General features: G+C 52.2%; 3 protein-coding genes and 1 non-coding gene across 8 annotated transcripts; 2 read left to right on the top strand and 2 right to left on the bottom strand.

Annotated features, from left to right (window-relative positions):
- The first annotated feature begins 117 nt into the window (after window positions 1-117).
- On the top strand, window positions 118-199 carry TRNAS-GCU. Its single transcript has one exon. It is a non-coding gene; the product is annotated as a tRNA-Ser (tRNA).
- A 1338-nt stretch (window positions 200-1537) lies between these two features.
- RPUSD2 (RNA pseudouridine synthase domain containing 2) lies at window positions 1538-6750 on the bottom strand. The gene is made up of 5 exons (XM_039706561.1): window positions 6725-6750; window positions 6519-6558; window positions 5957-6385; window positions 5110-5406; window positions 1538-4181 (listed from the first exon to the last, which is right to left on the bottom strand). The coding sequence occupies exons 1-5, from the start codon at window positions 6748-6750 to the stop codon at window positions 3432-3434; spliced, it is 1542 nt and encodes a 513-aa protein (XP_039562495.1). The 3' UTR covers window positions 1538-3431.
- LOC120500969 (protein-L-isoaspartate(D-aspartate) O-methyltransferase-like) lies at window positions 6449-10379 on the bottom strand. 2 transcript variants are annotated; one of them, XM_039706559.1, is made up of 9 exons: window positions 10323-10379; window positions 10074-10208; window positions 9198-9302; window positions 8834-8865; window positions 8297-8401; window positions 7968-8088; window positions 7787-7872; window positions 7484-7653; window positions 6449-7208 (listed from the first exon to the last, which is right to left on the bottom strand). In XM_039706559.1, the coding sequence occupies exons 2-9, from the start codon at window positions 10186-10188 to the stop codon at window positions 7196-7198; spliced, it is 747 nt and encodes a 248-aa protein (XP_039562493.1). In that variant the 5' UTR covers window positions 10189-10208; window positions 10323-10379; the 3' UTR covers window positions 6449-7195. The 2 variants fall into 2 exon arrangements, with proteins under 2 accessions (XP_039562493.1, XP_039562494.1); XM_039706560.1 differs by lacking the exons at window positions 6449-7208; window positions 7484-7653 and adding an exon at window positions 7655-7717 and having other exon boundaries at window positions 10074-10338.
- A 96-nt stretch (window positions 10380-10475) lies between these two features.
- CCDC32 (coiled-coil domain containing 32) lies at window positions 10476-14827 on the top strand. 4 transcript variants are annotated; one of them, XM_039706554.1, is made up of 4 exons: window positions 10476-10532; window positions 10728-10965; window positions 11670-11826; window positions 12884-14827. In XM_039706554.1, exons 2-4 carry the CDS (start codon window positions 10737-10739, stop codon window positions 13020-13022), a joined length of 525 nt encoding a protein of 174 aa, XP_039562488.1. In that variant the 5' UTR covers window positions 10476-10532; window positions 10728-10736; the 3' UTR covers window positions 13023-14827. The 4 variants fall into 4 exon arrangements, with proteins under 4 accessions (XP_039562488.1, XP_039562489.1, XP_039562486.1 ...); XM_039706555.1 differs by having other exon boundaries at window positions 10494-10536; XM_039706552.1 differs by having other exon boundaries at window positions 10515-10641.
- Window positions 14828-14937: the final 110 nt, after the last annotated feature.

Genomic DNA, 14937 nt, shown 5'->3' on the forward strand with positions numbered 1-14937 from the left:
TGTGCCCGTGCAGGGCCGCGTAACCGGCGCCGCCGCGCGGGGGAGCGGCGGGCGGGAGGAGATGATGGAGGCGGTGGGAGCACTTCCTTATAAATCCGGTGAGGGAGAAGCTGCCGTGACGAGGTGGCCGAGTGGTTAAGGCGATGGACTGCTAATCCATTGTGCTCTGCACGCGTGGGTTCGAATCCCATCCTCGTCGGGAAAAAAACTTTTTTTTCCCCTCACACCAAATTTTTTTTTTCCTAACACTTCCAAGGGGTCTTCTCCTTCTCCTCCTCTCCCTTCGGCCGTTACGGGGGGAGAAGGAAAAGCAGAAGGGCACCCGGGACAGACACGACGCAGCATCCTGAGGGATTTAGGGTCACAAGGCAGGACTGTGTCCCACAGATTCCAGGGGTCGCAGCCGGGAGGGAGCGTCATGAGGGATCTAGGGGTCACCCAGGATAGCGTCCCAAGGCATTTAGGGGTCACAGCCAGGACAGAGTGACCCGAGGGACTGAAGGGTCTCACCCAGCTTCCTGAGGTGCCTCGCTGTGGGGTGGCCTGACTTACCTCCTTCCCTCAGAGCGCGGCAGAGCCTCCAGCTGTGACACTGGGAACAAACCCCTTTTACTGTCAATCTCCTCTGGGATCCCAACAAAACGTCCTGGTAGGGCTGGCTGGGTCCTTTGTGAAAGCTTTCAGTAAGAATTAAGAGGGACGGAAGATCTCTCCTATGAGGAAAGGCTGAGTGAGCTGGGATTGTTCAGCCTGGAAAGGAGAAGGCTCCAGGGAACCCTCAGAGCCCCTTCCAGGGCCTAAAGGGAGCTTTGAACAAGGGGGAATGGCTCCGAACTGGAAAAGAGAAGATTTAGATGGGATTTTGGGAAGAAATCCTTCCCTGGGAGGGTGAGGAGCCCCTGGCACAGGGTACCCAGAAAAACTGAGGCTGTCCCTGGATCCCTGGAAGTGTCCAAGGCCAGCTTGGACAGGGCTTGGAGCCAGCTGGGATAGTGGAAGGTGTCCCTGCCCGTGGCAGGGGAGTGGAACTGGATGGGCTTTAAGGTCCCAGCCCCTCACTGAAAATGACATCAAGTTCTCTTCAGATAATTACTGCACTTGGCTTTGTCCTCCATCGAGTTATGGCAATTTAAAAAGCACAAATGAGTGTATTGACAAGATACAGGAAAACTTTTCCTCTCTGCCTAAGCCATCCATGGTTCACTTAAAAACAAACAAAATAAAAATCTGGAATTAGAGGCCTGGAAGTAGAATTTAGTGAAACTCAGAGCTTCCAGGGCAAGGGACATCTCCCACCTCTGCTGTGACAGCTCTGAGCCCTCCCTGCACACGCTGCCAAAGCTTTAACTACACTTAAATCCTTCTGGAAATCAGATCATGCCCAATCCTGGCCAGATCACAACGGTGCAGCCTCACAAAAGGTTCCCAAGCACAATGGATGGGTTAAAACACAACAGGACAGGAGTTACTGTGAGGAAGGTGAGTGTTCAGGGGCTGATTCCAGCCAGTCCTGCACAGGGAGAGGCCAAGGCACAGGGAAGTTTGCCAGGAGGGTTTATTTGTATGGAAAAGTGCTTTAGCACAGTGAGAAAGACATTTTCCTGATAAAAATAGAATTATAAGATCATCTAGGATCAAGTCCAAACCTAACCCAGCACTGTCAAGCCATGTCCAAGTAAAGGTGTACTAAGGAAAGGAATTCTTCCAGGACACACACTTTGTATGGAAAACTTTATGCCAACAACCAGGATCCAGTATTTACCTCAGACCCAGTCTCAGATAGGAATTTATCACAGGGCATCTCCAAGAGCAACATTTTCCCAGCTAACAAAACATCAAACACTGTTTTGACAAAATAAAATAAAATAAAATAAAATAAAATAAAATAAAATAAAATAAAATAAAATAAAATGTAAGATCCTTGTGAAATAAATCCTAAATCTTCATAGTTCAAAGAATCTTGGGAACAGAAGCCCAGGGGTTTCTTGACCAGGAAATTAAAAGTTGCCAACTGCAGGCATTATTCCAGGAAAAGAGGAAGAAGCAGTGCTGAGCTCCAGTTCCTCATCAGGCCCTTTGGCCCCAGTGTCAGGAAAATCCCTGACAGAGTTTTTTTTTTGTAATAGAAATTTCTTACCAAAAAACCTCCCAGCATAACCTGGGACACATCAAAGTCCAAATTAACAGTCATCCCTAAATCCATTCCCACTCCCCTATATCCAAATCCAGTAAGAGCTCCAGCCACCCTCTTTAATACACTGAAGGTGCCCAAGTTCCATTTATTTCCATGAAAGGTGTATTCCAATGCAGCAAAAATTTGGATAATGCTGATTTTTAGCATCACCTCTCTAAATATCTGGAATTAAATTAGAATTACCAAACCATTGGCAGGATGTGGAAGAGCAAAGCTCAAACCTGAGTGAATTTTTATGGAAATATTCAACATCAGCTGGATGACCTAGCAGAGAAAGACACCACCTGGCTCCTGTGGGCTACTGAAGCAAGCAATGGTTTATTGTGATTTGGTGGTTATGTCCTGACCCTGGTGACATCATCAAGTGATTTTAGGAGGAAGGTACTAATTCCTGTGGGCTGGCCAACCTGAGATCTCCAAAATTAACATAAAAACCCTCCCAGATGCCAAGAATCAATGATGTAAAAATTAATGAAAATAAGAACTATGGGGTGATATGAAAATTCATATAACATTATATTAAAAGAAGTATTCTTCATAAAACTGCTTTTGCTTTTCTTGAAAGCTGATTGTCACACTAAAGTGATACTAAAAAATCTGGGGAACAGAACCTCCAAAACCAGGCCCAATACCTGCACCCAGAACTACTAACTTAAGTAATTATTTGAATGAATGTTGGTAATTTCAAAGACAAGTGGATCTTGCTGGCAAACAGCAGGCACAAAACAGATCACAGTGTTCTGGTTTTACCTCACAGTGTTCTCAGGAGTAATCTTGTTGTTTTGAAATCAATCTGACAACAAAATACAATAAAATCAGGGTTTTTTTATGACATGACATCCAGCAGCTCTTGCTGTAAGACACAGGAACACAGCAGGCTGGAAGAAAAATCAGTTTTTGACTTTCAGTGCATACACTTCATTATCCATGTGGATAATTGATCCAGAATCCACTGAGCTGAAGGCAAAGCTGCCTGTGCCGAGCAGAGTTTGTTCCTTGTTGCCCTCAAGTGCCAGTTCACTAAAAGGCAACACAAAACTCCTGTTTTAGCCTCGCTTCCCTGCTCATCTTTCACAGCACCTGTGGGAAGCAGGACAATTCTCCAGCCGCACCGATCCCTCCCAGCCCAGCTCAAGGCACGCTTTGTTCACCTCAGCCACAAAGCAAAGTCAGTCTTTGGTGTCTGCACGCTGCTGTCCCGGCCGCAGTGTCCCCAGGGGCCGGGTGTGACACCCTGTCACTGCTCCCAGTGCTCCATGGCCCACTCGGGCATGCTGGAGCAGTACTCAAAGTCCGCGCCCTTGTAGCGCAGGGCGTGCAGGAACATCACCAGCTCCTTGGGAGACGGGTCCCGCCTGCTCGTCCTGCACTCCACGCACAAAGGGTCCTTCTCTCCCCACCCCTCTTTGTCTTTATCGAGCGTTTCCAGGTTGATATCAGAGTTCAGTGGGCAAGCTGCTACATCATTCCTCTCGGGATCCTTCCCGCCCTCAGCAGGGCAGGAACTCCCATTTACAGGATCAGCCTCCGCAGACTTTGTGTAGTCACCCGAATTCCCACAGTCTTTACTCTCACCAGCGGAGTTCAAGTCCTCCTCCCCAATACCCAAAACCTCCAGGCTCTGTTTGGAACGATGCTCCTCCACCAGCGCCTTCAGCAGCTCCTCATCCGTCTTGCCGATCTTCCCGCCCTTGCCCCTGTCGGGGCCCCAGGCCTCCATGTTGTAGATGGGGTCGTTGACGATGGGGTGTCCCAGGAACTGCAGGTGCACGCGGATCTGGTGCGTGCGGCCCGTGCGCGGCAGGCACCTCACCACGCTGCTGCTGCCGTTGTAGCTGAGCCTCTGGAAGAGCGTCTGGCACGGCTTCCCCTTGGGATCCACGCGGCACACGCCCACCTTGTAGGAAACCACCAGGATGGGCTCCTCGCAGAGCACCTCGTGCTCGGGGAACTCCCCCACCACCCGGCACACGTACTCCTTCTCCAGCTGCGCGAGACACGGGAGGAAGGCTCAGCAAACACAGGGGAAAACACAGCCAAGCGCCGGCCCTGCTCCTCCTCCATCTCCCCTCAATAAAATACATCCCAAGATGGGACAGTTTTATTACAACAGAAAAAGAAAAAAAATGCAATCAGCTACTTAAAGCCGAATTTCCCCTCACGTTTTCCTCAGATAGCTGGGAAATCAAGAACAGAAAGGCCTGGTCTATTTGCCTTGTTTTAAATTCAGGGGCCATCTTCCCACAGCCTTTGGCTTACAGCCCTGAAGCAAATCCTGGAAAAAGTTCTGTTTGGATCAAGAGACTCTTGAAAAATAGGAATTTTGAAGTTACAGAAGTAATTGGACAGTTGACATATGTCCGCTCACAAATAAATCTCATCTCTAACTGGTGTGCATGATCCCAGTAAGTCTGCACAGTCATGTGGGACAATCCCTTAGGGAAGAAGGTCCCCTTCAACCCAATATTACCAAAATAATTTAAATTTTATGAGATCACTTTAAATCTAAAATTACCAAAATCAATTAAAGTTTTAGGAGACCCTTTACAATTAAATATTACCAAGTCAAACTCAATTTGTAGGAGATCCCTTTTAGTCCAATATTACCAAATTAAATTACCACATTGAACTAAATTTTTAGGAGATCCCTTCCAATCTGGTATCAGCAAAAGCAGTTAAATTTTTAGGGTTTTCAATCCAATATTATCACGCTAGGATTGCCAAATTCAATTAAATTTTTTAGGAGCTCCCTTCCAATCCAGTATTACCAAACTCAATTCTCACTGTGTCTTTAGCCTGTTAGGGAGGAGAAGCACCAAGAGATGAGAGCAACAACACAATCACGAGTAGTCTGGGGAGCTTGTGCTCACCCAGAGACCAAACCGGGGTGACTCTGGAGCTCAGCAAGCCCTCACCTGCCTCTGCCGGACCTGCTCGTCGATGCGCTTGGACACGGCGGCGGTCTTGGCGAACATGAGCACGCCCGAGGTCATGCGGTCCAGGCGGTGCAGCGTGTGCAGCTCCCGCAGGCCGTGCTCCTTGCCCAGGATGAAGATGACGGTGTTGTGGCGGAACCTGCCGCAGGGGTGCACGGGCAGGGACGAGGGCTTGTCCACCACCACCACCTCCTCGTCCTCCGCCAGGATGCGGATGGGCTGGGCCGTGACCGGCGGCTCGTGCCGATGCACCGTGTTCCTGAGGAAGTCGTTGTTCTGGAAGGGGGACGGGCAATCAGCCTGAACCCAGCTCGTGCAGCCACCCACCCGGCCACAAACAACGGGGCTCGGCACTGTGGGAGAAGAACGAAAGCCCCTTTCTCCCGGGATCCCGGATTTAGGATAACAAGGTTTGTCTGTGTGTCACCTCGCCCATCCAACCACCCATGGGCTATTCCCATTCCTATGGGCCAAGGAAGCCGAGGGGCACGTGTGGGGCTGTAGGATCCACACATTCCCGAATCCAGCGGGGCGGGGATTCCCCGATTTCCCCTCCACACGCTCCCATATTTAAAAACTGACAAGTCAGGGTACATTGCTGCTCCAAGACACTAACTGCGACTTATTTTCGCCAAGCATTAGGCAGAGCAGTCGGTATTAAACTGATTTTAGTGAAGCTTTGGGTATACCCGTGGAGGGGAAACACGTGGAACTGAAAGGAACCCACGAGGATTACCGAGCCCAACTCCCGGCCCTGTGTTACGCGGCCACACCGCCCGGCTTGGGGCAGGCCGGGCTCCGACACCGCCCCACGCTGCCCGCGCACCTTGAGCACGACGCCCAGGTCGCGCACGGGCTCCTCGTTGAGGCGCAGGCGGCCGGCGCGGGCGGCGGCGCGGTAGTAGGCGAGCGGCTGCGCCCGGAACTCGGTGCCGAAGACGTGCAGGAGGCTGCGGCCCACCCAGCGCCCCTTGCAGTACGTGCGGAAGTCGAAGTAGTAGGGGCGCACCTTGCGCAGGCCGCCCTCGAAGTAGTACGAGGTCTCGGCGAAGTGCTCGGCGCCGAAGCTCACGCCGGGGTTCAGCTTCCGCGGCGGCGGCACGTACCGCTCGCCGCCCGCCAGCCGCCGCTTCTTGGGGGCCGGCGCGGCCTCCTCGCTGCGGGCGGGGCGCGGCTCGCGCCGCGCCGGGAGCCGCGGGCCAATCAGCGCGGGCCGGCCCCGCCAGGCCACGCCCCCGGGGTGGCCCCGTTCCCCCTCCCCCCCCCCCCACAGCGGCGTGAGGGGGAGGCGATGGAGGAGAGAGAGCGCCTCCGTTTATTTATTTATTTACTTCTTTATTTCCCTCCCGGCAGTTTGCCCCCTCAGAACCGCTCCACAAATGACCCACCGCAGCCCGCCTGCCCCTTGTGAGCCTCCTCAGTCGCCGCCTGCGGGAGGGACGCGTCAGGGAAAAGCCGAAACACGAGCGTTTTTTTATAACCCCAATCAGAAAAGCCAAGAAATGCACATTTTTCTTAACCCCAAAGAGGGTCAAGTCCGGAAATGAATATTTTTCAAAATTCCACGCAGAAAAAAACCGAGTATTTTTCATACCCTCCAAATCCAGTGTTGCTGCCCATCATTAAATTAGTTGGCACAGGCAGGAAGAGAACACGCTCCCGTATTTAAAAACTGACAAGTCAGGGTACATTGCTGCTCCAAGACACTAACTGCGACTTATTTTCGCCAAGCATTAGGCAGAGTAGTCGATATTAAAGTGGTTTTAGTGAAGCTTTAGGTATTCCTGTCTGCTGCCCGAGTTCTCTGTGATGTTATCTAGAGTTTATCAGAGAGGAAAGCTGGAGTTGTCTGGATCCGCTCCCTGGAAGCTGCCACGGCCTCCAAGAGCCTCCCCTGCTCCTGTCCCTGTTCTCCATCCCTCCAGAACGAGCTCCTCTGAAGCAGAACTTCCCTTTATCCATTGATGAAATTTCCATTAAAAAAACAAAACCATACTGACCATCTACAGGCCTAAGTCCCCCTCATGAGCTTTCTGAGGTGCCTTTAGAGACATCCATCCATGTGTCAGAGGTCATCCCTGAGGCAAAGGAAAACCAGCAGTTACTACTCCCCCAGTTCTGTGCCAGCATCACATGGAATTTGAACACACACACAGGCTCCAGAAAAAGAGGAAATAAGACCCTGCAAGCCCTACTAAACAGCAAATACCCCCTGCTTTGCCAAGCTCTTCTCTCCATTTTTTTTTCCCCACAAACAGCATCTGCCAGGGATCCAGGACTCGGTCAGCAAAGCCAAGGAGATCAAGCTCAGAGCGAGAGGAAGGAGAGCTCCTGAGGGAAGAGCAGGCTTTACCGAGGCCACTGCTTCTCCTTGTCGGTGAGGGGGACGTAGATGACGCCCATGAGCTGCGTCTCCACCACGTGCCCGTCGCTGGTCTTGTCGTACTGCATCAGCACCTGGTTGGCACCCTCGGGCCCCACGGGCACGATCAGCCGCCCGCCCGGCTTCAGCTCCTCCAGCAGCTGCCACAAACCCCGCTCAGCACGGCACAGGGCCCGCACCACGGCGCCGGCAGCCTCGTGAAGGCTGGGAGGGAAGGCGAGCTGGCAGTGGTGCCCTCGTTTTCCCCAGGGATGCCCAGCACGGCTCTCTTACCTCCTTGGGCACGGCGGCTGCGGCCGCTCCCACGTGGATGGCATCGTAGGGAGCCTCCTCGGGGTATCCCTGCCTGCCGTCCCCAACTGCAGACAGAGAACACCCAGGGAAGACTCTGGTTGTTGTAACAAAGCACTGGAAGGACCCCAAGGGAAAAGGCCCGGGAGTGCAGGGAGCTCACCCACAAGCTTGACGCGGCCGGAGCTGAGCAGTGCTGGATCATCCTCCTGGACGTTCCGGATGGATTCCTGCACCAGCTCCTTGATGTGCTCCACACCCACAGCCTTCCCCGTCGGGCCAGTCTGGAAAAAACATCAAATACCTGATGGCTCCCGCATGGAAGAGCCAGGGCAGGTTTCAGTGGGAACTGGGGAAGAAACTCCAGAGCAGAGGTTCTGAAGAAGAGGTGCAAGCCCTGTGTCCCTTCCTTGGTTTTAAGGCTGAGTAGTCCCATTATACCTAATTAAGGGAAGTGCTTCCCAGGCTGGGAACAGAGTGCTGTGAGCTCACCATCCTGGCGAAGCACGCGGTGAGGTATCCGCTCCCAGATCCCACATCCAGCGCCTTGGCACCTTCCACCAGCTGATCCTTGAGCAGCTCCAGCGCGTGGGCGTGCTGCAGGGACAGCCAGGACATGGAAGTGGGAAACATCCTGGGGTTAGGCTCCTCTTCCAGCACTTTTCCTTGTTTTCTGACTTAATCACAGCACACCTGGCCTCATGCCTGACACTTCCAGAGCAAAACTCAAGTGTCAGACCTGGAAGATCTTTTGCAGGACATGATTTAGGCAGAGGCTCAGGAGTTAAATGTGGAACAGCAGGAGAAAAAAAAGAGACAACAAAAGGGAATTCCCATCTAAGCACACTTTTAAAGCAAATGAAAGAGTACAAGGGAAACTCCCCTTAAGAAGAAAAATCCCTAAAGAAACAAGCAGGATAATCATGTCCATGGGATGTTCCAGTTTTCTACTTGAAGACAAATTAAATATAAAAAGAGAAATAAACAATTCCCTCCATTCCTGAGGAAAGTGAGGAGTTTTCACCTTACCATGTGCGGGGCGCTGATCGTAGCCTTGTAGCCTAAAAGGGAACAGATGGCACAAGTTATTTGACAAGGAGTAAAATTCACAGTAGGAACAGTTCCTAATTCTCCCCCACCTTCTCCCAAAAATAGGAAAACACTTGTCTCCTTTCACAGAATCACAGGATGCTCTGGGTTGGAAGGGACCTTAAAGCTCATCCAGTCCCTGCCACGGGTGGGGACACCTTCCCTTCGGCCAGGCTAGTCCAAGGCCCATCCACCCTGTCCTTGGACACTTCCAGGGATAGGGATTCCACACCATGGCCACGGAGCACCTGCCAAGGCTCCTTGTGCCCTGCTGGCAGCAGCAGTTTTGCCAGAAGTGACTCACCAATGGACTGAGGAGAATCCATGTATGGGAAATACTTGATGTAGTGACCTCTGTCCGTGGCCAGCAGCACATCAAAGACTCGCTGAGACTTAATGATCCCTTTTTCTGGGAAACAAGGAAAAGAGAGACAGGCAGGACTGAAACCCTGGGCCTTCCAGCAAGAAGGGATTTGAGGGGGGAAGCACACTTCAGGGAGTTCGTGGATCTGGGGGTATAAATGAGGGATCTGAGAGAGACGGCAAACCAAACCCTGCCAGAAGGACATCCTTTCCCATTCCTGCTGGGAATGGCAAAGGATGGGCCACCAGCACCACCCTGCCTCTGGCCCCGCCGAGCACACCGGGAATGAACCGGGAATGAACCGGAGTCACGTTTCACGCCGGGAAACCGAGACTCCGGCTCCGCTTCCAGCAGCCAGCTCGAGGGCCACGACTGCACAGACATCCAACATCCCTTCAGACCTTTCTGCGGGAATTCCGGGGAAGTTCACAGCTGTTGTTATGTGTGTTCCAGCCCGCTGGAACTGTGTTCCAGTTCCTCCCGTCCTGGCACCATTCCAGCCGCCGGGCAGAGCTGGAGGCACAGCAGGGATGGATGTGCGGGACACTGGGCTGCGCCCCGGGCTCGGAACACCGAGCTGCAGCGCTTGAAAGGGCGCCACACGCTTCCAGAGGCAGGGAAGGAAGGTGTGGAGAGGCTCCTGCCGCTCCTGGCACAACACCTTGCTTCCAGCTATAAATAGAGCGAGTTCAGGCTGGGGCAAATGCCGGGATTCGGGAACATTAACCCCAGCCCTTCCGAGGGAGCACGCTAAATCCGCACACAGCCATGAAACATCCGCACGCTGACATTCCGAGGGGTGCTGCCGGCACTCACTGTAGAGGTTGTTGACCAGCTCCGCGTGCGTTTTCCCGCTGGATGTCCAGGCCATGGTCCTGGCGAAGAGCAGCCCCATGAGTGCCAGCAGGGCGCCGCACGGCAGCTGGCTCATCCCACGGATATGGCAGCGGCCTGCGGGCAGAGGGGGTTCAGAGGGGGTTCAGAGGCGCGGCGGGGCTGCCGGAGTCCCGCGGGAGCCCATCCCGGCCTGGGCTGTGCCGGAGCCCCGGGAATGTCACACCGCACCCGCCCGCGCCGCCCGGGACACCTTCCGCCCTCTGCCAACATGGCGGCGCGCCGGCGTCAGCGTCCCTCACCCTGCGGACCAATGGGCGCTCCCGCTCCGCCGGCGGCGCGCGGTGATTGGTCGGAGCCGGGCCCGGTGGCGGCGGTGATTGGCCGGGCCGGGGCCGGCGAGGCGCGGGCGGAGCTGCCGCGGTGCCCGGAGCGCGGGCGGTGGGTGCGGAGCGGGAGCGGGGCGGCCCCTCCGCCTCACGGGCACCGCGGGCTCATCGCCCCCCGCAGGGCGGCCGGGAGTCCCGGTGGGATGAGAACCGCCTGGAATGTCCGCTGGCGTGACCTGGGCAGAGGGAGGGGGGTGGCGGAGGCCTGGGCGGGCTCGGCGCTGAGCGTTTGTTCCCCCCGCGGCAGGATCCCGGGATGAGGATGATCGAGAGCGCGGACTCCGCCGTGGCCAGGTCGGGCGAGGACCTCTGGGCCGAGATCTGCTCCTGTCTGCCGCATCCCGAGCACAAGGACGCCGGCGATGCTTTCACGGACTCCTTCACGGATTCCTACGTGCAGGAGAGCGGATCGGGAAGCTCTTCCCAGCCCGGCCCGAAGCCCTGGGCACCCCTGAACGACTCCGAGGTGTATTTGGCGTCCCTGGGTGAGTGTCTCCCGCTGCGAGGGGCCTGGTGACACCTCTGGTTTTGTGCTGGTCGAAAAGTCAGGCAGCTGTTTCACACAGAATCTGACTCGTTTTCTTCACGTGCAGCAGTGGAAGGTGAAGCTCAGTCACAGCTTCTTCGTCTCTGCCACAAAAAGGAACTTTTTATAAAGCAAAAGCTGAAAAAAATTGGTTTTTACCCTCCACAATAAGTGGAGGCTGCGCACAGCAACAGAACAGGTGGCAGAAGTGGCTTTTTAAGCTTTTATTTCTGCCAGAACTTTCATCGTGCCTTCGTTGCTGTTTCACAACGCACCAATGAGAGTGATTTATTTTCCAATTTGCATGGAAATTGTGGGAACTCAGTGCCTGTGAGATCTGTGCCGTCCTGTGTGATTTCATGGAAGCTGAGCAGTAAGTGCGAAAGTTATTAAAACCCCAAACGGGCAGAGCTGGCTGATTGCACAAACCTTATTTCCTTCAGAAGCATCACCTGAAAAACATCATCTTGTGCATATGTAGGAAAGAAAGCCAGGCAGGCTTGAAATAGAGGGGGCAAATTACTTTTAAAATATAAATTAGTTTTGAAAAGTTAATTTAACTTACTTTTTTTGATACAGCAGTCCAGATCCTTCTCTCCTTACAGAAAAAAAAACAAAACCAAACCATAACCAAGATAACAAAGTGCCCTGTTCTCCTGACAGAGAGAAGGCTGATGAGGATCAGAGGCCTGTCCCAGGAGGTGACCTCCAAGGACATGCTGCGCACGCTGTCCCAGGCCAAGAAGGAATGCTGGGACAGGTTCCTGCAGGAGAAGTTTGAGGCAGAATGTTACCTCGAGGGCCACGATGCCGACGAGAGGTAACGGTGGGAAGGGGCCACCACTCCCCCCTCAACAGCTGGAAGGAGGTTCTGTCAGGAATTACACAGAAACAGCATCTCCCTGCAGCTCGGGGAGGCTGCCACAGGATTCCTGCAGCGTTTTGGGAATGCCCACTGGGGTTGTGCTGGAGGGAACACAGAGCACGTGGGGTTTGGGCTTCCCCTGCTCCTTTCTGATCTTTGCAGCCCTAGGACTGCATGGAAGCAGCTGGGGCCTGCTCAGTGATTTCCCTCCTCACACGGGGGGTAGGGAGGGAGTGCAGCAGGGCAGGGAATGTCCCGTGTGCCTCAGATGGGGATTTGGGGTTGGTGCCAGTCCTGGGGTGGGATTTCCCTTCCCTGCCTCTCTCCCCCACTGCCCTCTCACAGATGATGTCAGAAGTAAGATGGGAGCCCTTTTCCTAAGCAATCTCCCATTCCCAATCACATGGAACACTCTCCAAATTCCTCATTTCTCAGCTGACATTTTCCATGATTGCTTCTGGAAGACAAGATTATTTCTCTCCCTTGAAGAAAACCTACTTAAGCCAGAGCTATGAAAAGAAATCCCTGTTTATAAGGAGGCCTCAGATGGTTTCTTTGGTTCCCAGTTAACTTCAATGCAGTTTATATTTAAAACCAAGCTTTTATGTGCTCTTTCTACTGTTTTTAAAGGGTGGGGATGTTATCCATGAAAGAATTTCAGTCCCTAGAACTTGACTATGAAGTTGGAGGTCACTCCTGAGTGGTGCTGACGTTTTGAGTCTCACCCACTGATGTAATTAAACAAGCCTTAACTTTTAAGAGCACCGAATTATGATGTTAGACTGTTAGGATTGTATTGTTTTTTTACCCTTCCAGTGTTATTAATGCTCACACACTTGAGGTATTCTTCCAGCTTTGGTTTTGTTCCCTTCCCTTTCCCCTGCCATATTTCCTGATCTTCATCACTAAGAGGGGCAGGAATTGCCTGCGGAGGCTTTTCCCGTCGCTCCGTGTGCGTTCCCGTGCCGCTCTGTCACTCGCTGCTCTCACGGTGTCCCCTTGCTGTCCCCAGCACGCTGGAGCACCTGAAGCGCTGGCTGCAGCCTGACAAAGTGGCCATCAGCTCCGAGGAGGTGCAGTGCCTCATCCCGCCGGAATCGCAGCCGGAGAAGCCGGAGGCCGAGGAGGAGCCTCCGGCTGCGGAGCAGTGAGAGCCCCGGGGCTGCCTCTTGTCCCAGCCCCCAGGAGGATGTACCCAGCCACAGGAATAGCAGGAAGGGGGCACAGAGCGAATTATCAATAATTGAAAAAGTAATTTTTAAAAGAAAGAACGCCCGACACACCAAATCCCAGCTCTGGAGCTCCGCAGACAGCGACTGGCGCGGGGAGGGCCGAGAGGGAACGCCTGGGACACGGCTGAACCCAAACCTCACGGTGATCTTCTCCAGCCTGCAGCCACCTCGTCATTCCAGCCTGGATGTGGATTGTTTGGGATCCATCAGGAGACACATTAAACAACAACAACAACAAAAGCAGTTGTGGTGCAGAAGCACCAGGAAACATCACGGTCCAGAATGGAGCAGAGAAACCGCTGAATCACTTTGGTCCTGTCTTTTACCTTTTCATTACTCACCTGGGCATTTTTTTCCTCTCCTGCCAAATCCACTTTGGTGTTTTCTCCAGATCTTCACTGTTTCAGTCTGACTTGGCCCCAAGCTGTGCCAGGAAGAAGATGGATGTTTCCCACCTCTGTGAATTTGGGACCCTGGAGGAAGCTCTCACTGCAGTCAATAAATTGATGTTGTCTTTGTAGCTATTGTAGCTACTTCACATTCCTCTCTGTATTGTACCCCCTAATATCCCACTTTATTGCCCAAAATCTCTATTACAGATTGTAGGGGGAGTATTTTTTCCTCTTGTTGGTCGTTTTGTACCTGTTCAGCCTCTCTAGAAAAAAAAATGAGATGAGATTCTGTATTGGGAAACCAAGAGGGGTAGCCAGAGGGGCTACAGACAACTTGTTTTCATCACAGAATTGCATAGAATTCTCTGACTTGAAATACATTTAGTATTAAATTGTTTTTTCCACCCTGCTTAACTCTTCAAAGGCTTATTCCCTTTTATTAATCCAAGAGTCTGTGATTTTGTGCTGATTTTCGCTGATCTGTGTGTTCTGCCCTGATACCAACACTGGGGGTCGGTAGAGGGAAGCAGCACAGTCTGTCAGAGCTTCTTCGGGGAAATTGCGGTTCTAGGAGTTAATCCTCACAGGATTCATGCCGTGTTCATTTATGGATCTGTTTGAAAATACTTTTTTAGGAGTAAATTTTTGCTGGAGCCTCCCAGTTTCCTGTCTCTGTACCCAGACAGGGGCACTGCTCTCTCAGTCACCACTCGGAGGTTGTTCCCACCATCAGCTTTCCTGGTGTAACTCCCACCCCAGCTCACCTCCCAAGAAAGTCACACTCAGAATTCTCCATTAAAACAATCCCTTGTTTTTTAAGCCTTGAGGAATGGGGTGAATCATCTGGGTGCCAGTGATGTCTCGCTGATTTGGTCATTAAATGTCCCTTTTAATTTATCCTTTAACTGTCCTTTATTATGTTAAGTCTGTGTCCCTGTGCAGATCTCTCTCACCTGATGTAACAAAGCTGTGACAAAGATGCAGAACTCTGAGCTCTTCCCAGAAATGGTTTGTGCAGAGAGACAAAGCAGCAATTTCTCTGTCCCCAGACGATTTCCCAGTCAATAAAATTCTTCTCATGGTAGCAAGCACCGTGAGGATGCTTTATGTTATCTTATCTGTTCTTAAACATATTTGAGGAAGAAATGTACCCAAAAGAACTGTGCTGAAATAATTCCACATCCACATCACCAGGCATTTCCTCTGGAGAAGGGACCTGAGGGAACAGCTCTTATCATTTCATTTGTAAAAATAATAACCATTCCAAGATTCTCTGAACTGCTCTCTGGAAACATGTGTGGGGCAAAAGAAAATCCAAATGATAATTGCAAAGTGTGGGCAATAATTTCCTTAAATTAATCCTTTAAGTAGAGTTAACTTTTTTCCCCCTCCCATACATAATAAATATAGTTACATAAATATATATAGTTAAATTATAACCA

Source organism: Passer montanus, unplaced genomic scaffold (genome assembly GCF_014805655.1).
Source record: "Passer montanus isolate IOZ18808 unplaced genomic scaffold, ASM1480565v1 scaffold194, whole genome shotgun sequence".
Classification (NCBI taxonomy): Eukaryota; Metazoa; Chordata; class Aves; order Passeriformes; family Passeridae; genus Passer; species Passer montanus.

Excerpts from the sequence above, each read along its gene's own strand:
- RPUSD2 (XM_039706561.1), bottom strand. The coding sequence starts at position 6,750 with ATGGGCAGCAACACTGGATTTGGAGG. Across the intron at positions 6,559-6,724 it reads AGCAACACTGGATTTGGAGG|GCGGCGACTGAGGAGGCTCA; the intron begins GTATGAAAAATA and ends TCCCTCCCGCAG. Across the intron at positions 5,407-5,956 it reads ACCTGGGCGTCGTGCTCAAG|AACAACGACTTCCTCAGGAA; the intron begins GTGCGCGGGCAG and ends TCCCCCTTCCAG.
- LOC120500969 (XM_039706559.1), bottom strand. The coding sequence starts at position 10,188 with ATGAGCCAGCTGCCGTGCGGCGCCCTGCTGGCACTCATGGGGCTGCTC. Across the intron at positions 8,089-8,296 it reads CCGCGTGCTTCGCCAGGATG|ACTGGCCCGACGGGGAAGGC; the intron begins GTGAGCTCACAG and ends TGTTTTTTCCAG. Across the intron at positions 7,873-7,967 it reads CGGCCGCGTCAAGCTTGTGG|TTGGGGACGGCAGGCAGGGA; the intron begins GTGAGCTCCCTG and ends CTCTGTCTGCAG.
- CCDC32 (XM_039706552.1), top strand. Across the intron at positions 10,966-11,669 it reads GGTGTATTTGGCGTCCCTGG|AGAGAAGGCTGATGAGGATC; the intron begins GTGAGTGTCTCC and ends TTCTCCTGACAG. Across the intron at positions 11,827-12,883 it reads GGCCACGATGCCGACGAGAG|CACGCTGGAGCACCTGAAGC; the intron begins GTAACGGTGGGA and ends TGCTGTCCCCAG.